This window comes from Telopea speciosissima, chromosome 6 (assembly GCF_018873765.1).
Source record: "Telopea speciosissima isolate NSW1024214 ecotype Mountain lineage chromosome 6, Tspe_v1, whole genome shotgun sequence".
Lineage (NCBI taxonomy): Eukaryota > Viridiplantae > Streptophyta > Magnoliopsida > Proteales > Proteaceae > Telopea > Telopea speciosissima.
In genome coordinates this window covers 30,695,251-30,716,407 of record NC_057921.1, presented here as the reverse complement: position 1 = coordinate 30,716,407, position 21,157 = coordinate 30,695,251, and the positions used below count along the sequence as shown (strand labels likewise).

The following is a 21,157-nucleotide window of genomic DNA, read 5'->3' as shown; positions in this document are numbered from 1 at the left end:
ACCACCTCTCTGACCTTGCCCACTGAGTCAATCTTACGCAACAGCATAAGAAAAAGAGAAACACAAAAGAAACAATCTATTAGTGAAATGCCATTGTAGGTTTTAAGAGTCATGAACTATTATGGCAATGGATGATGGCATGAAAGCATAAAATATTTGTTGAAAGTACATGCAGTCCACAAAAAGGTGATGTTACAGTGCCCTTCAATGCATTTTAAAAACTAGTTAGAGCCACCATCAAGATCACTCAACTACTTTGAAGATGGGGGAGAAAAAGGACAAACAGAAAAGGGCATAAAAATCCTCTCTTTAAGGGATTTAACATAGACTTTATTCTATCACAAGTACTTCGAGAAATGCAGAACGGTTTTAAGAGAAATTATATCTTTATGAACTCATTAAGGTGTGCTTCCACTCTCCTGTAATCTTCTCAACCATTTCTTGAGGATTGGCCAATTTATTGACAGACTAATTGTGTTTTCCAGAGGGGATTCTTAACAGCAAGTTACCCATATCTTCATTGTTGGGTACTACTTCTTAACAAAGTAACAAATCAGTAAGGTTGCTTTGATTGCAATATTCACAAAAATTGCTATTGGTAATGGTTTTGTGGTTAATTTTCAAGATAAAATAAATAGAACCAAAAGTATCTCACCAGCTATTGGATATTTATCTGCTCCATTTCTGACATGCTCTATTTTGGTCCATTACACCCTTAGGTTGCTGATACTTGGCATTCTTAAATCCTACGATCAGATTTTGAGTATGACATTCACCCAACCAGCCCTAACCTAACTCTAGTTACCCATTCCCTCTCCTCTCTCACTCCTCCTTATCTCTCTCTACTGCAACTGTCAGAGATGGCAACGAGCATTAATACAACATATGCCCCAAGGATGGTCACCGAAGTGGCATTGCCATGTTGGATTCTCACATTACTTACTATCTGTATAAGGTAAGTGAGGGAGGGCCTGAGATTTACTTGTCTTACCTCCTCATGAAGATCATGATGTACCATGTCCGAAACCCAGAGGATGGTAACTTTCCCTATGGGAGACTTCTTAGTCTAGTCTTAATGCACTTTAGGGTTGATTTCATTGGGGGGGTCGTAGGAGGTGAAGGAATAGAACCAATTAACAATGCCTCTCTTAAGAGGATGAGGATGTTTGATCTCTCTGGGAGCGATGAGGAAGAAGAAATCCATGAGGATGACCCTACAAGACTGGGGCACAACGAGTAGATGTGTCTGCTGGAGGTCGGGCTTCATCATCACAGGCACAACCACTATCTGGGAATTATGGATTGGAGGAGGTGATGAACCATTTCGACAGTATGGGTACTAGGTTTGAAGAAATGTCTAGTATGATCCAGCTAGGCTTCATTGATCTTCGATGGGGCATGACTTCCTTGGGCGGAAGAGTGGGTACCATAGACCAAAGGTTGAACTTTTGGGATGCTCACTTCAAGGTTAATTTGCATCCATCACAGTCCTCACAAGGCCCGCCACAAGTGTAGACCTAGGTCTTGAGTCTTAGAGTTTAGGATTTCAATTCAATGTTTATGTTTTATTATCTTCTTTATCAGTTATATTTATCTTTATGTTATGTCTTGGAAGTAGTACTTCTAGTTTCCCTTTCCTCTTCGAATGTAAAAGCTTATGCTCTTCAATTTATGATATTGTCAGCTTTTGCACCTGACTAGTCTCCTATTGCGGTCATTTATTTCTTTATGTGAGTTTGTTTAAAATTTTTATTTCTTTGGCTCTAGACCCCCCACCATCATACGTCATCTATTTATGAGTGTAAATAGAGCTTCTTGTTATGATACCAAGTTTTGTCACACCTCAGACCCGACCTCTGGAAGGATCTGGTAAGTGACCAGGATACCCCACAGTATCCAATCACCTCTAGGATCCAAAAGCAGTAAATACACCTCACAAAGCATATGCCAGGGTAGGAAAGATAAAAAAAAAATAATAATCGGAGTACAACGAAAGACTAAATTACCCAAAAGGACTTATATTTACAATTCTAAGTCATGACTGGGGTAGTTCTTTTCGTGCTCCTTCAAATATCTTGAGGCATAGGTGACCACTTTACCTTTCTGCATTAAGATGCCACCCAATCCTATTCTGGATGCGTCAGTATATACCACCATTCCTCCAGTGCCATCCGGAATGGTCAAAACTGGAGCTGTCACTAACCATTTTCTTAACTCCTGAAAGCTTTTCTCACATGCTTCATTCCACTCAAACTTGGTACCCCACTTTGTTACCTTTGTCATGGGTGCCAAGATGCACGAGAACTTTTCAATAAATCGACGATAATATCCAGTCAAACCTAAGAAACTTCAGATCTCAGTGGCACTCTTCGGAGTCTCCCACTCGAGGACTGCTTTCACCTTGCCTGGGTCCACTTTAATGCCGTCCTTGGTGACAATGTGTCCCAAGAATTCAATTTGGTGAAGCCAAAATTCACACTTGCTGAACTTGGCATAGAGCTGGTGTTCCCGCAACCGCTGTAACATGAAAGTAAGGTGCCGAGCATGCTCTACTTCACTCTTGGAGTACACCAAAATGTCATCAATAAACACGATGATGAACTTGTCTAACACGTCATGGAATACTCTATTCATCATGTCCATGAACGCTACTAGGGCGTTGGTTAACCCGAACAATAAGACTAGGAATTCATAATGTCCGTATCGAGTTCTAAACGCCATTTTGTGAATATCGCCGCTCTTGATCTTCAATTGATGGTATCCGGACCTAAGATCAATCTTGGAGAAAACTCTTTCTCCTTGTAGCTGGTCAAATAGGTCATCAATGCGCGGCAACGGGTATCGATTCTTGATGGTCAGATTATTTAGTTCGCGGTAGTCGATACACAGCAGCATGCTGCCACCTTTCTTCTTCACAAACAACACGGGTGCTCCCCAGGGAGATACGTTAGGTCGTATAAAACCTTTCTTCAGCAGGTCTTGTAGTTGGACCTGTAACTCTTTCAATTCAATAGGTGCCATTTGAAATGGTGCTTTGGATACCGGTGCTGCACCAGGGGTTAGATCAATTGTGAATTCTGTCTCACAATCCGGCGGTAGCTAGGTCAGATCCTCTGGAAAAACATCAAGAAATTCTTTGACGACGTCAAGTTCCTCCAAGGGCTTTATTGTCACACCCCAAACCACCCGCTAAGAGGATTGGGTAGGTGACCCAAATTGCACGACCGCAATCCGCCAAATCCCACGGATCTAGAAGCAGTGCTTACATTCATGAACCAAAATCCACATCTTAATCATACGTAAGATCAGAGTAATGCAGGACATCTACAATTTATCAAAAATAAATGGAAGCATAGCGATACGGGAAATGGTGATAATATATACATATATAAACTTGTTTGGTACATTTCCCAGCACCCATAACCCACAACAAAAGAAAACATAAGCTGATAAGCACGGTACTACATACATGATTATATACAGGGTTAGGGCACCCAACCCCAAAAGAAAGAAAGAAAAAAAATAACAAAAACTGGTCCACAGTCAAAACAGGGAAACTCCTAACAAAACAAAAAGGAGTTCCCAGCATAAAACATCAGAAGCACTCCTCAAAGGTCTTCATCCAAGACAACCGAGAAAGTACGCAGAATCGGTATGACCTCCATCGGGGTCCACACCAACATCGTCATAACCACCAAAACTCTCCTCCTCGAAATAGCCCGCCATGCCACAGCAGCATCCACCTGCAGGATTATCGAAGAAGAGAGCAACATATAACAGAGTGTGAGCCCCACCGAGCTCGTGAGCAAATAACATCCATCATGCATGCATATGCAACCACAATCCACAGATTCACATGATCTACATGATATGCAAGTCCAGTTTTATTATTAGCCACCTATCATTACAACTAAGTCAGGTCTGTGCTACTACAATCCCAATGCATGTATCCCTGGTGTAGGCTTGGTTACCTCTTCCTGCGATACACTCATGCGGTTTTCGGGGAAAACCAGTTGGCTCCAGCATCCCTTCCTAGGTCAGCCTGACCAGCCCTCTGTGATTATCCTGGTAGGCAACAGTTTCTTCCCTCATGCACCATATAGTGTTCTGAATCTATGCACCTTTTGGTGTTCCGATATATGCACCTTTCGGTGTTTTGATAATTGCACCTTTCGGTGTTCCGATCCTATTCACTCCCTGATAATTGCCTCCCAGGCATCTAGCACCTTAACCCCTACTGGCAAGGGTTTGTAGCACGGGTGATGAAACTCTAGCCCCATGTCTATACGGCATAGTATGAGTCAAGCAGTGTCATCTGCATTCATAGTACGGGCTACCGCAGGCCTCATTTCCAAGTCGAGTACGGCATCTATTCTAACAATCACAATCATCATATTCATTTCACAGTGTTGATCGACAACAGTCGTTATGCAGTGATTTGAGTAACTTTGATTGTAAGTATGTAAATCGCATAACAGACAAGATTCAATTATTAATAGCCGCATCGATCATAATTACATTTGCACATACGATAGTATCATTCACTCACCAAGATTGGCTCTAGGTACTCGAAGAATGCATTCAATTCCAATTGTCCGATTGTTGTCCTTAAGCACAGGATCAAGTCCTAAACATAAAAATCAAACAAGTGCTTTATTCTAGTTATTGGCCCTACATTGGTGCCCTAGGGTTTCCCTAACTTACTGGGTTGACCCAGGTTTTAGTTGGTCTCATTTGGAACACCGGGCCTTACACTGGGTCTTAGGTCATGTCCCGGTGCATGGGACAATGCCTAGGGTACAGGGGTAATTTGGTCATTTATAGTGCCCACACCTGCCTCTAAGTCAGATTTAGTCCACAATATATTTTACATTACAACATACTGCTGTCCAACTTAGGACAGTGCAGTAAAACCAATCACAGTAGTGCACAGTCACCCGCGGGGCCCACGTAGGGTTCCAACCAATTTTCACATATGGACAGATGTGGGGGAAGGTCATTTTTGTCATTTCTCAAATCCCACAGTGTCCAAGGATCAAATCCCATAGGAAATTACAATTCTGCCCTCTTATATCAAAAGATTCCTTCACTGGGCGATGGCTTTGGGCCTTGCTGCATCGCCCTGTGCCTGCAATCTACAGTAGGGCTGAGCTTCCTAGGCTGGGCTTTGCAGGGCCAAGGGTCGAATGGATCCTCTGCATGTTTGGGGGGTTGGGTAGCCCTAGTGGTGACCTATCCCATGGTACCATTGGTTCCTTCATCAGGGTTCCAGTTAGGCTGGATCTTGCTAGCCAAATAACCCTGATGAATAGTGTTTAGGGTTTTACAGGTCTGAGATCTTAGAATCCAGTCACATGCAAGGCTGGAAATGAATGCAAAACAAGGTTTCATGGCTGTACCCACCTAGGGTTAGGTCAGTGCAACCCTGGCTTGCAATCTGGGCTTCAATCTAGCAACCAGAAAAGGGTCTGGGCAGTGCATGCATGCACAGTTGGATTTCGGCCAAGGGAGCAGCATATCAGAATATTGATTTTCAATAAAATGCCCAGATCTACCATGCACAAGGTCTGCATGGCTGATCTGGACCAAGGCTGGGCAAACCTAAGCTGTTCTGGGCTGCCTAGGTTACAAAGCACAGCAAACACCAAGAAAGAAAAGGTACAGCAGGTATGGGGGAGGTTCCTATACCTGAAATTGGCTGTGAGGCGGCTCGGATCAGCCAGAGATGGAGCTGGCAGTAGCCCTCCTCCTCCTTCCTTCTTCTTCTTTCTCTCCTTTCTTTCCTCTCTTCTCTCTTTCAGATTTGATTTCTGCCAAGGGTTCTAAATGAACCCATAAGCCTCCTATTTATAGCCAAAAGCCAACTAAGGCTTGTTTGGCAACAGTCCCTTCTTTTAAAAATTGATTTTTAGAACTGATTCTATCTAGTTCCGGGTACACTGGTGGGGTCCACACTGAACCAAGGGTATGAGGTGGTCCCTCAAAGTCTCCTCTATCACTAGAGAGTGTCCATGGTCAAGTTGGGTGGTCCTCACAATTATAATAATTAAATATATGCAAAAACAGCCACTGGGCGATGTCACTTGGCCTTGCTACATCGCCCAGTGCATGGCCCAGTGAATTCCAACAGCATGAATTCAAAGGGGGATTGCACAGGGGTTTGACCATGGGTCAGGGTATTGTCCCCACATGCCCACCATGAGTTTTTACATGATTTTTCAGAGGTGGGTCCCACCACTTTAGGGAGGAGAGAGATTACCTAGGATCCAAGTCATACATCAGTCTGTCAGCTGTGCAAGTGCAGGGGTCTGCTATCCATCTTCTAACAGGTATATAGGGAAACCTGTTCAGAGCATTTTCATTGATCTCGTTGAGTGGAGTGATGCTCCACAGTGATCCTGGTGGCCTGGCCAGGGGTTCCTGCACTTTAGTCAGATTCCAGCCAGTCAGGGGGCAGGGTTTGACATTTCTCCCCACCTTATAAAAATTTCATCCTCGAAATTTGCTTACCGAGTAATCCAAAGAGTTGAGGATACTTCTCCTTCATTTCTTCCTCACGCTCCCACGAAGCTTCTTCTGCTGGGTTATTTCCCCATCGAACTTTCATGAAAGCGACAGTGCGGTTTCGGAGGTTATGCTCTTTCCTATCCAATATCTTCGTGGGATGTTCTTCATAGGTTATATCCACTTCCAACTGTTCGGGCTCAGCTAATAATACATGCGTCAGATTGTTTATGTATTTTCGTAGCATTGACACATGGAAAACGTCGTGGACACTTGACAAAGTTTGCGGTAGAGCCAGCCGGTATGCTACGGGTCCCACTCTATTGAGTATTTCATATGGACCAATAAATCTTAGGCTCAACTTGCCTTTCTTGTTGAAGCGCAGCAGTCCTTTGGTTGGGGATACTCAAAGAAATACTTTTTCTCCGATCTCAAACTCGATATCCTTCCTTCAATTATCCGCATAACTCTTCTGTCTCAACTGGGCTGCCTTGATCTTCTCTCTTATGACATCCACTTTGTCGCAGGTTGCTTGTATCATCTCGGGTCCGAGATACTTCCGCTCACCAACTTCATCCCAATAAAGTGGAGTTCGACACTTCCTGCCATAGAGTGCTTCGAACAGTGCCATGCCAATGGTGGAGTGATAGCTGTTGTTGTATGCAAATTCCACCAGTGGTATGTGAGCATCCCATCTATCATTCATATCCACAATACAGGCTCAGAGCATGTCTTCCAGAGTCTGAATGGTTCTCTCTGACTGTCCGTCTGTCTACGGATGAAAAGCTGTACTGAGATTCAATTGAGATCCCAATGCCTTTTGTAGACTTCTCCAAAACCTTGAAGTAAATCGAGGATCTCTGTCAGACACAATACTGACAGGCATGCCATGTAAGCGGACTATGTTCTCAATGTATATCTGGGTAAGCTTTTCCATCGGCTAACTTATTTTTATCGGTATGAAGTGAGCTGCCTTTGTCAGTCCGTCTACGATCACCCAAATTGCATTCATGCCCTTCCTGGTATTGGGTAGATTTGTTACAAAATCCATAGTGATTCTTTCCCACTTCCACTCTGGTATGGGAAGTAGTTGCAAAAGTCCATACGATCGATGCCTTTCCGCCTTTATTTGTTGACAGGTAAGGCACTTGGACACGTAGATTGCTATGGTCTGCTTCATTCCAATCCACCAATAATATTTCTTTAAGTCTTTGTACATCTTTGTACTTCTCGGGTGGATAGTATAGGGTGAGCTGTGCGCCTCTTTAAGAATCCGGTCTTGAATATCAAAATCCTCAGGCATGCACAATCTATCATGAAACTTCAATGCTCCATCTTGGGCCAATGTAAAATCTGGGTCTTTATGGAAACCTTGTTGAATTTCCCAAATTATTCTGGCCAGCTCAGGATCCAATGGTTGCTTCACAATTATTTCTTCTCGTATCGATGGTTGCAGATCTAGTGCTACTAGCAGCACGGCTGCTTCTTCGATCACGAGCTCTAGAACAAATTTCTGAGCTTCCTCTATTAACCGTTCACTTACGACCAAAGATGCGAGAGACGCAGTCTGAGATTTTCTGCTTAATGCGTCCGCCACAACATTGGCCTTGCCGGGGTGGTACTGGATTTCACAGTCATAATCTTTTACTAGTTCTAACCACCGCCTCTGTCTCATATTAAGCTCCTTCTGGGTGAAGAAATACTTCAGACTTTTGTGATCGCTAAAGATTTCACTCTTTTCACCGTAGAGATAGTGTTGCCAAATTTTTAATGCGAAGACTACTGCTGCTAACTCCAAATCATGAGTAGGGTAATTCTTCTCGTGTTCTTTCAATTATCCGGAGGCATATGCGACTACTTTACCTCTCTGCATCAGGACACCGCCTAGGCCTGTTCTAGATGCATCTGTATACACTACCATTCCTTCGGTTCCATCTGGAATGGTCAGAACTGGAGCTGACACTAAACGGTTCTTCAATTCCTGGAAGCTTTTCTTGTACGCTTCATTCCACTCGAACTTAGTACCCTTCCTCGTGAGTTTTGTCATGGGTGCCAAAATGTGTGAGAAGTTCTCAATAAATCGGCGGTAATAACCGGCCAATCCTAAGAAACTTTGGATCTTAGTGGCATTTTTTGGAGTCTCCCATTTGAGTACCGCTTTCACCTTGCCGAGGTCTACCTTGATGCCTTCTTTGGTGACGATATACCCCAGGAAACCAATTTGGTTGAGCCAAAATTCACACTTACTAAATTTGGCATAGAGCTGGTGTTCCCGCAATCGCTGTAACACGAATGTAAGATGTTACACGTGCTCTTCCTCACTCTTGGAGTACACCAGGATGTCGTTAATGAACACTATGATGAACTTATATAGCACGTCATGGAATACTCTATTCATCATATCCATGAATGCTGCCGGGGCATTGGTTAGTCCGAACGACAATACTAAAAATTCATAATGTTCGTACCGAGTTTGGAACGCCGTTTTATGGATGTCACCGCTCTTGATGTTCAGTTGATGGTATCCTAGCCTAAGATCAATCTTGGAGAAAACTCTTGCTCCTTGTAGCTGATCAAAAAGGTCATCGATACATGGCAACGGGTATCGATTCTTGATTGTCAGCTTATTCAACTCATGGTAGTCGATACACAACCGCATACTTCCATCTTTCTTCTTTATGAATAGCAAAGGTGCTCCCTAGGGTGACACACTGGGTTGAATAAATCCCTTCTTTAGCAGATCTTGAAGTTGTATCTGCAACTCTTTCAATTTGACTGGCGCCATCCTGTATGGTGCCTTAGATACCGGTGCTGCACCAGGAATCAGATCAATCGCGAACTCTATATCGCGGTCTGGTGGCAACTATGTCAGATCTTCTGGAAATACATCAGGAAATTCTTTGACTATTTAAAGCTCTTCCAAAGGTCTTATCTTTGCCTCCATATCAGGTACAGTGGCCAAGAACCCTTGGCATCCTTCTCCTAGTAACTTCCGTGCTTGGAGTGCGGACAACGTTATCCTTCTAGATTTTCTCCTTGGTTCACTTTGGTAGGTGAACTCCGATCCATGTTCCAATCTCAACCTTATCTTTTTCTCCGCACACATGACGTTTGCACCATAGGCAGACAACCAATCCATGCCTAATATCACGTCAAAATCATTTATTTCCATTTTTATCAATCGGGCGGTTAATTCCTTCCCACAAATTTTGACTCGACAGGGGTCGTAGACCTCCTTCAAACTTACGACGCTTCCTGTTGGCGTGCTGACTACTAGCTCATGCCCAATGTCCCTTGGTTGATCTTCCATCTTACTCGTAAAGGTTGAGGAGACAAAAGAGTGGGTTGCGCCCGAGTCAAATAATACTCGTGCATTGAGACATTTAGTGTACCTAGGGTTTGTAGGTAATTTAAGTTATATGACATAAACCAATTTCTCTAAAATTTATAGTGTTTGACCACTTACCTATCATAACGTCGGGGTTTGCCTCAGCTTCTTCGTTGGTCAGAGCGTACACCTTTCCTTGTGTCCGATTGTCACGTGGTTGAAATGGCCTAGCGTAGGGCTGATTAAATGAATTGTTGCCATATCCACGCGATTTACAATCTCTAGACATATGCCCTTCCTTATTGCACAGATAGCATTTAAAAGGTGGAGCTCCAGGTGTTGAGGCCTTGCTCGCTTAACTTACTGCTGGTTGGGCTGGCGAAACTATTGTCGTCGCTTGACTCATAGTAGGTTGAGCAGATCAAGTAAATGTAGGGCGAGAAGAATTCTGACCTACGCTCGGCCTACGATACAGAGTTGGAGTAGTGCTTGAACTTGTTCCCCGGTAAACCTTATTTGGCCAACCATAGGTTTGGAAATTATTCGACCTTTTGTTCAAACTAGGCGACGTCATAATCTTTTCTTTTTCTTTTTCCTTGAATCGATCATCCATTGTCTTCGCCTTATCAACCATTTGAGCATAATCCCGAACATCCATGATTGATAAAACTGATCTAATCTCAGTTTTGAGTCCCTTCTCAAATTTCTTGACCTTACTAACTTCCCCTTTCAAGTGCTTTGGAGCAAAGTGGAACAGATCTTCGAACCGCTGTTGGTAATCTAGTACTGACTTGTTCCCTTGCACCAATGCAATGAATTCTGCTTCCTTTCTATCCTTAAAACTTTTGGGAAAGTAGTTCTTGAAGAAAACCTCTTTAAACTGTTCCCATATGGGATTCGGGTGAGTAGCTTCCAAATTAGGTCTAGTGGCCTTCCACCAAGCTTCAGTTTCATTCTGCAACTGATAACCAACACAAATAATCTTTTGCGCATCCGTGCACTCGAGTACTTCAAATGCCTTTTCTAGGGCACTGATCCATCATTCCAGCTGCATTGCCTCTGATGTTATTTTAGAAAATGCAGGCGGTTGGAGTTTCTTGAACCTTTCGATAACCTTGGTGGTAGAATTTTCCGCTAAGTGCTGAGGCACAGGTGGTGGAAACAGTACGAGTCGATTAGGTGGTGGTGGTGGTGGTGTAGCGCGTTCGTGCATCATAGTTGCAAACTGTGTAGACATCTGACCAAGCAACTTCTGTTGTTGTTGCATGGTTCACATCATCGTGGTCATGAAGGCAGTCACGTCGCCAGCTGCCACATTTGGCTGAGGTGCTGCTACAGTAGCTTGTGCAACTGCTGGTGCTTCTGATGAAGTTGCCGATGCCTCAGAGTTTTGAACCTCAGTTCCGTTGGGCAGTTCAACCTCCGGTACAATTCTAGGTTGTTTACCCTTACGACCTCCACGAGAACTTATAGTGTTGACCATTGTTGCTTCTCTGAAAAGAGGAGCGTGTTCAATATTCCAATTTCATCTATGTGGGCAAATAGTTGTCTTCTAACTTAAGCAGGTTCAAATCCAGTACACAGTTCCAATGGGTAATATTAGTCATACCAGTAAGGTGGATTATTAGATTCATTATCTTGGTTCATTAGGTGATGTGTTTCATTGAATGCTTTGTGTTTCCTCTTGCTTACATGTTTTTATGTGTCAATATGCTATGCATGGTGCTATATAAAATTTCAAGCTTTTAATTAAAGACTTTTAATTAATTACCTGATCTAGCAGGCAAGCATCTCCAGCCTCTTCCCGGTTTCGAACTCCACTGCCCGTAAAAATTCTATGTCAGCTATTACCTCTCAAACTAACCTCAGAAAATGCTCTTGCTCTTCGGGTCCACTAATGGCTGCAATGGTTAAGTACAAGTCCAGTCGGTTTTCAGCCCGGGGTAATACTAGTCGTACCCGCCTCAGTCTCTCACGTAGATATCTAATATAAAGCATGGTACTGGGGTCTCCAGGTCGAATGAGGTAATAGGTCCTGTCACACAAAATGGTTCTAGGCATGAGGGCATACTTAATTAAAAGAATTAAGTACTTGACTATGGAAATTTAATTAACCATAACACCAACATAATAAATTCTTGGGTTGGCTCGAGGTACCTTAACGTCTAAGTGTTTCGATTGAGTGGGAGCTCTATTAGCTCCTGATCTCAATTATCCTAGGCCTAGGTTTAGATGAGGTCTACGCTTCCCATACGTACTAGGCATGTAACACAACATACCTATGTAGCTATGTTCAGTTTGCATCACAACAGTCCAGTCAGTTCGTACATTACAATAGGTAGCATGGTGTATACTTATAATACATACCATATGCTACATTTATGTATATACATGTATATAATTACACACATTAATATACAACACACACTTGTTTAAAAGCCTAGTCCTATAGGTCCTTCCCTTAGTCCCTTTTTATAGACTTTTACTCTCTTAAGCTTATGAAACCTAAGTCCTCAAGTTGTCAGTTTCTTATATATTTTAATATTTTTGTTATTGAATAATAATAATAAATTAAAAACTTTTTTTTGTAAAAGTCCTTACTTTACTGTCCTATGAGGTGATATTGCCCAAAAACAGGGTTTCCATGTGAAAATTTTGGTTTTCTGTAATTTTATCATCACTGGGCGATGTCTCTGGGAGTTGCCACATCGCCCAGTGCCATCGCCCAGAGAATCGGGCTCAGGCTTTTTAAGTCCAAGAGGGCCCCATTTGCTCCCTATTCCATTTCAAACTTCTCCAAACCTTAGGGTAAAGTTCTTGAAGGGTAAGGGGACCACTTCCACACTATTTCTCATCAATTCCTCGGGCTATTTGCGATCACATATGCTCTCCGTTAAGCTTTCTAGGTCAAACTTATCTTTTACATGTCTCTATTTACTTCCTTCTTGTTTTGGTTTTGATTTTCACCAAATTGTTAGCCCTAACCATGGGGTTTCTTTCTCTTTTGTAGAGAATGTCCACTAGCAGGCATACTACACGCAAATCAGTAGCCCGAAAGAGGTTACGGGCTAAGTCTGAGGATTCTTCCTACTCAGAGATTCCTCCTCCATCTCCTAGAGAGGATTCATCTTCAGAGGAACCTGATTTCGACCACCATCTTTTCTCTAGGTATGAGTACGCTAAGGAGTGGAAAATTTTCATTTCCGTAAAAATAGTGAATGGCCGGGTGGTGCGAGTAGAGGACTTCCACCAATATGGCCTTTTTGCCAAGTTTTTTGCCCTAGGCTGGGCATCGATGTTATCTCCTACCGAGCCTTGTTATCCCAACTTGGTCCGGTACTTTTACTATAACCTGGGGCCTTCTAGTGCCCAGGAGTTTGGGGTGGAGAGTAAGGTAAAGGGAGTGGATATCAGGCTGACCACTACCCTATTGGTGGAGATCCTAGGTTTACCTGACATAGGTGATAGGGTTTATTACCAACCCCGCATGGACATATCCGAGATGTTCTCCCTCGAGAATAGGAGGACAGTTTTCACTGCATTGACCGGTTCAGGGAATACTCCCAAGTCTAAGACTGCCTACAAGCCCAGTGCTAGGGTGATTAGTAGATGTGTAACCTATAACATTTACCCCAAGGGAGGAAACAAGGGCAGTATCTCTATGATGGGGGCATACATCACCTACTGCTTACTAGGTGCTGGTCAGGGGGATCCAGTCATCAACCTCCCATATTTGTTGCTTCAGGTGATGCTTTATCACGCACAGAATCCGGCCGATGGTAACCTTCCTTATGGGAAGTTTCTTACCTTGGTGTTCTGATACTTTGGGGTTCCACTAGAGGGCAAGTACATTGACAGGGTTCGATCCAGGCCTATAGACAAGACTTCTATTCTGAAGATGAAGGTGCCTAGTGAAGATTTAGTAGTGGATGAGGAGCAGGTGATAGCTGAGAATATGCAGCAGGATGAGGGGTAGGGTGGTGATGCATAGGATGTGGATCAGATTGGAGAGGAGCAAGGTGACATCGGGGGTGGCACTCAGGGCATGTACACAGAGGAGTAGGGGTTAGGTCCAGATGATCTAGAGGGTTTTGACACATAGTTTACGGACTTACCTACTTACGAGACGATCGGTGCCACCAGTTCACAGGTTCCAGGGCCTCCAGATTTGGCTCAGGTGATGGAACAGCTTCAGAGCCTCAGCACATAGATGTCGGACCTGGGGTCTAGAGTTGATCAGGGTTTCACTTCTTTGGACGGTAGAGTAGGTGCAGTTGAGCAGAGACTAGACTTCTGGGACCGCTACTTTCGTGTTGACTCATGCCAGCCTCAGCTTCCTACTAATGACCTACCTCCTACAGAGTAGCTCTTAGCATCTTCCAGACACTTGAGGCTACATGATTATGATCATCTTTTTTTTTGAGTAAATTATGTATTTTAATTCTTTACCTAATGTACTTAGTCTAGGTTTTTTTTTATTATCAGCTTATGTACTTGTTGAATTGTAGTTTACGCAATCAATCTTATGTAAGTTTTGTTAATTTAATGAAAATTCCATGTCTTTGTTTAATTGCATCTACCTCCCCTGTAGCTTTTACTTATTACGTGTTTTATGAGTTATATCTTGTTAACCCTAGTCTGCACGTCATGAATGTAAGAAGCGCCTCACACTCTGATACCAAGCTCTATCACACCCCAAACCACCCCCTAGAAGGATTGGGTAGGTGACCCGAATTACACGACCGCAATCCGCCAAATCTCACGAATCTAGAAGCAATGCTTACATTCATGAATGAAAATCCACATCTTAATCATAAGTAAGATCAGAGTAATGCAGGACATCTACAATTTATCAAAAATAAACGGAAGCATAGTGATACAGGAAATGGTGATAATATATACATATAGAAACTTGTTTGGTACATTTCCCAGCACCCACAACCCACAACAAAAGAAAACATAAGCTGATAAGCATGGTACTACATACATGATTATATATAGGGTTAGGGCACCCAACCCCAAAAGAAAGAAAGAAAGAAAATAATAAAAACCGGTCCATGGTCAAAACAGGGAACCTCCTAACAAAACAAAAAGGAGTTCCTAGCACAAAACATCAGAAGCACTCCACAAAGGTCTTCATCCACGACCACCGAGAAAGTACGTAGAATCGGTATGACCTCTGTCGGGGTCCACACCAACATCGTCATAACCACCAAAACTCTCCTCCTCGAAATAGCCCGCCATGCCACAGCGGCATCCACCTGCAGGATCATCTAAGAAGAGAGCAACATATAACAGAGTGTGAGCCCCACCGAGCTCGTGAGCAAATAGCATCCATCATGCATGTATATGTAACCACAATCCACAGATTCACATGATCTACATGATATGCAAGTCCAGTTTTATTATTAGCCACCTATCATTACAACTAAGTCAGGTCTGTGCTACTATAATCCCAATGCATGTATCCCTAGTGTGGGCTTGGTTAACTCTTCCTGCGATACACTCATGGGGTTGTCGGAGAAAACCAGTCGACTCCAGCATCCCTTCCTAGGTCAGCCCGACCAGCCCTCTGTGATTATCCTGGTAAGCAACCGTTTCTTCCCTCATGCACCATATAGGTGTTCTGAATCTATGCACCTTTCGGTGTTTCGATCCTATTCACTCCCTGATAATTGCCTCCCAGGCATCCAGCACCTTAACCCCTACTGGCAAGGGTTTGTAGCACGGGTGATGAAACTCTAACCCCATGTCTATATGGAATAGTATGAGTCAAGCAGTGTCAACTGCATTCATAGTACGGGCTACCGCAGGCCTCATTTCCAAGCTGAGTACGACATCTATTGTAACAATCACAATCAACATATTCATTTCACAGTGTTGATCGACTATAGTCATTATGCAGTGATTTGAGTAACTTTGATTGTAAGTATGTAAATAGCATAACAGACAAGAGTCAATTATTAATAGCCAGCATCAGATCATAATTACATTTGCACATACGATAGTATCATTCACTCACCAGTACTTGGCTCTAGGTGCTCAGTCACAGATTCAATTCCAGCTGTTGTCTGATTATTGTCCTTGAGCACAGGATCAAGTCCTAAACATAAAAATCAAACAGTGTTTTATTCAGTTATTGGCCCTACATTGGTACCCTAGGGTTTCCCTAACTTAATGGGTTGACCCAGGGTTCAGTTGGTCTCATTTGGAACACCGGGCCTTACACTAGGTCTTAGGTCATGTCCCGGTGCATGGGCCAATGCCTAGGGCACAGGGGTAATTTGGTCATTTACAGTGCCCACACCTGCCTCTAAGTCAGATTTAGTCCACAATATATTTTACATCACAACATACTGTTGTCCAACTTAGGACAGTGCAATAAAACCAATCACAATAGTGCACAGTCACCCACGGGGCCCACTGAGGGTTCCAACCAAATTTCACATATGGACAGATTTGGGGGAAGGTCATTTTTATCATTTCCCACATCTCACAGTGCCCAAGAACCAAATCCCTCAGGAAATTACAATTTTGCCCTTTTGTATCAAAAGATTCCTTCACTGGGCGATGGCTCTGGGCCTTACTGCATTACCCAGTGCATCGCCCAGTGCCTATAATCGATAGCAGGGCTGAGCTTCCTAGGCTGGGCTTTGCAGGTCCAAGGGTCCAATGGATCCTCTACATGTTTGGGGGGTTGGGTAGCCCTAGTGGTGACCTATCCCATGGTACCATTGGTTCCTTTATCCGGGTTCCAGTTAGGCTGGATCTGGCTGCCCAAATAACCCTGATGAATAGTGTTTAGGGTTTTGCAGGTCTGAGATCTTGGAATACAGCCACATGCAAGGCTAGAAATGAATGCAAAACAAGGTGTCATGGCTGTACCCACCTAGGGTTAGGTCAGTACAACTCTGGCTTGCAATCTGGGCTTCAATCCAGCAGCCAGAAGAGGGTCTGGGCAGTACATGCATGCACAGTTGGATTTCGGCCAAGGGAGAAGCATATAAGAATATTGATTTTCAATCAAATGCCCAGATCTACCATGCACAAGGTCTGCATGGCTGATCTGGACCAAGACTGGGCAAACCTAAGCTGTTCTGGGCTGCCTAGGTTGCAAAACACAGCAAACACCAAGAAAGAATAGGTACAGCAGGTATGGGGGAGGTTCCTATACCTGAAATTGGCTATGAGGCGGCTCGGATCAGCCAGAGATGGAGCTGGCAGCAGCCCTCCTCCTCCTTCCTTCTTCCTTCCTCTCCTTCTTCTTCTTTCTCTCCATTCTTTCCTCTCTTCTCTCTTTCGGATTTGATTTCTGCCAAGGGTTCTAAATGAACCCGTAAGCCTCCTATTTATAGCCAAAAGCTAACTAAGGCCTGTTTGGCAACAGTCCCTTCTTTTAAAAATTGATTTTTAGAACTGATTCTGTCCAGTTTCGGGTACACTGGTGGGGTCCACACTGAACCAAGGGTATGAGGTGGTCCCTCAGAGTCTCCTCTATCACTGGAGAGTGTCCATGGTCAAGTTGGGTGGTTCCCATAATTATAATAATTAAATATATGCAAAAACAGCCACTGGGCGATGTCACTGGGCCTTGCTGCATCGCCCAGTGCATGGCCCAGTGAATTCCAGCAGCATGAATTCAAAGGGGGATTGCACAGGGGTTTGACCCTGGGTCAGGGTATTTTCCCCACATACGCACCATGAGTTTTTACATGATTTTTCAGAGGTGGGTCCCACCACTTTAGGGAGGAGAGAGATTACCTAGGATCCAAGTCATACATCAGTCTGTGAGCTGTGCAAGTGCAGGGGTCTGCTATCCATCTTCTAACAGGTATATAGGGAAACCTATTCAGAGCATTTTCATTGATCTCATTGAGTGGAGTGATGCTCCACAGTGATCCTAGTGGCCTGGCCAGGGGTTCCTGCACTTCAGTCAGATTCCAGCCAGTAAGGGGGCAGGGTTTGACATTTATCTTTGCGTCCGTGTCTATCACAGTGGCCAAAAAGCCTTGGCATTTTTCATCTAGTAACTCTCGCGCCTGGAGGGCAAATAAGGTTATCCTTCTGGGTTTCCTTTTTGGTTCACTTTGATAGGTGAAAATTGACCCATTGTCCAACTTGAATACTATCTTCTTTTCTACACACATGACATTTACCCCATAGGCGGATAGCCAATCCATGCCTAATATCACGTCGAAATCCTTCATATCGAACTTTATTAGTCATGCGGTCAAATTTTTCCCACAAATCTCTATCTGACAAGGGTCATCAACCTCCTTCAAACTCATGACACTACCCGTTGGTTTGCTGACTACTAAATCGTGCCCGATTTCTCTCAGTTGATCCTCCATCCTACTCGCAAAGGTGGTAGAAATAAAAGAGTGGGAAGCGCTTGAGTCAAATAGTACTCATGCAAGAATGGTTGAGACACTCAGGGTACCTAGGGTTTGTATATAATTTAGGTTACATATATAGACCAGTTATTCCCTACAACTTAGTAGTATTCAGTGGACTTACCTGTCATTACATCGGGGTTTGCCTCAGCTTCCTCATTTGTCAACGCGAACACCTTTCCTTGCTTCCGATTGTCCCGTGGCTGAAAAGGTCTAGCGTAGGGCTAGTTTGGTGAGTTATTGCTGTGCCCACATAGTCTGTGTTCTTTGGCCATGTGCCCTTCCTTATTGTACACGTAACACTTATAGGATCGAACAACTGGTGTTGAGGCTTGGCTCACCTGACTTGTGGCTGGTCGGGCTGGCGTAGCTGCTGTTGTCGCTTGACTCGTAGCCAGTTGAGTAGGTCAATTAAAAGTGGGGCAGAAAGGGTTCTAACCCACGTTCGGCCTGCGGTACGAAGTTGGATTGGGGTTTGAACTGGTTCCACGAAAAACTTTGTTTGGGAAACCATAGGTCTGGAAATTACTTGGCCTTTTGCCTAACCCGGGCGACGTCACAGCTTTCTCTTTCTCTTTAAATCTGTCCTCTATAGTCTTTGCCTTGTCAACCATCTAAGCATAGTCCCGGATGTCCATAACTGATAGAACTGATCCAATCTCAGGTTTAAGCCCCTTCTCGAACTTCTTCGTCTTGCTAACTTCCCCTTTTGGGTGCTCTGGAGAAAAATGGTACAGATCTTCAAACCTTTGTTGATAATCCAACACTGACTTGCTTCCTTGTACCAATGCAGAGAACTCAGCTTCTTTCCTCTCCCTAAAGCTCTCCGGGAAGTAGTTCTTGAAGAAGACTTCTTTAAATTGCTCCCATATGGGATTTAGATGAGCAGTTTTCAGATTTGGCTTAGTAGCCTTCCACCAGGCTTCAGCCTCATTTTGTAGCTCATAACCCGCACATATCAGCTTTTGCACATCCGTGCACTTGAGCACATTAAATGCCTTCTTTGAGGCGCTAATCCACCATTCCATCTCCATTGCCTCGGAATTCAATCTAGAAAACACATGTGGTTGGAGTTTCTTGAATCTCTCCATCACCTTAGCGATAGAGTTTTCCGCTAAGTGTTGAGGCATAGGTGGTGGGAAAAGTATGGGCCGATTGGGTGGTGGAGATGGTGCTGCACGCTCATGCATCATGGTCGCAAATTACGTAGACATTTGGCCCAGCAATTCTTGTTGTTTTTGCATGGTCCACATCATAGTAGTCATGAAAACATTTACCTCACCGGCTGCCATACCCAACTGAGGTGCTACAGCAGTGGCTTGAGCAGCCGCTGGTGCCCTCAATGAAGCAGCCGATGCTATAGAATTTTTGGCCTCAGTTCCATTTGGCAGTTCAACCTCCGGTATAACGTGAGGGTGTTTTCCTCGACGACCTCCTCGAGAACTTCTTATGTTGACCATGGTTGCTTTTCTGAAAAGAGCAACATGTTCAATAATCCAACACTCCTTATCGAGGTCAACAATAACTCCTAGTCAATACATGTACATACCTAGTCCATAGTTCCAGTGAATTCATGTAGCCGTACCAGCAAGGTGTGTTATTATATATGTTTTTCTTTTGTTTATTATAAAGTGCTTCCTTTACTTGTGTTTCGTTCATGAATATTTTATGCGATAATAAGCTATGCATGACACTATATAATAGATTTTAAATTTTTAACCAAAAATCTTTTAAATATGTACCTAAGCCTAACAGGCAAGCAATTCCAGCTTCTTTTCGGTCATGAATGCCATCATATGCAGGTACTCTATGTCGGCTTTAACCTCCTCGGCTAAGGATAGATAGAGGGCTCGTCCCTCCGGTCCGCTATTGTCTGCAAGGGTTAGGAAGAAATCCAACTGGTTCTCAGCTCAGGTAGTACTTGTTGTATCCAATTTAGTCTCTCTCTTAGTTGCCTAATATAGATCATATTGCTGGGGTCTCCAGGCTTGAATGAGGTAGTAAGGTCCTGTCATGAAGAGGTTCTAAGCATCAAGTTACTATGAATACTTAATTAAAAGAATTAAGTACAAGCCTACCACAATTTTAAGTGCTATATTCAAAGAATATAAATGGGTTGGCTCGAGGTACCTTAACATCTACGGGGTTCAACTTGACTAGACAGCCAATTGAATCCTATTCTTGGCTGACCTAGGCTGTGGGTATGGTAAGATCTACGCTCTCTAAACCTCATAGATATGTATTACAACATACTTACATATCTATGTTCAAGTCTGTATAGCATCACTCCACTCGGTTCATACATGCATAGCACTAGGCACATATTATTAAATATTTATGTACATACTACATACGTATAGGCATAGGCATATTTATTTATCATTCTATATTTAAATATGAAGAAAAAAAATTCCTAGAATCCCTATGTGTCTCATTTTCACTTTATTAACACACAAGCATTGCCTTATCTCTCCATAGGTATGTTATTAGCTAAATATTTAAACTTAAATTTTTATTATTATTTTATTATTTTCTTTATATGTATATTTTACAAAAATTTATGTTTTTGAGTTTATTGAACCATTTCTAGGCAAAACTTACCATTTTATAAGCTTTTATGCAAAATAGCAAAAATTCCATTCTCTGGGCGATGTCTCTGGGCGTTGTATGCATCGCCCAGTGCTATCTCCTAGAGAATCGGGGCCTAGCTATAACAGTTCGAGACCTCACATTTTCATCTCCTTTATCCTCTAGAGCTTCCAAAACACCTAGGGCAAAGCTCCAAAGTCTTGTGTGACCATTTCCACACCATATCCGTGCACTTTCTCGGGTTCCCTGCGATCCTACGCGACTTTGGGTAAGATTCTTTAACTTTTCTCCTTACTTTAGACCATTTTCCATATCTTTTTGCTTTGACTAAGGTTTTTACTAA

At 43.3% G+C, this 21,157-nt stretch overlaps 1 protein-coding gene across 1 annotated transcript; it reads right to left on the bottom strand.

Annotated features, from left to right (window-relative positions):
- Window positions 1–18,839: 18,839 nt before the first annotated feature.
- Window positions 18,840–19,259, bottom strand: LOC122665607. Its single transcript, XM_043861762.1, has one exon. The coding sequence runs from the start codon at window positions 19,257–19,259 to the stop codon at window positions 18,840–18,842; it is 420 nt and encodes a 139-aa protein (XP_043717697.1).
- Window positions 19,260–21,157: the final 1,898 nt, after the last annotated feature.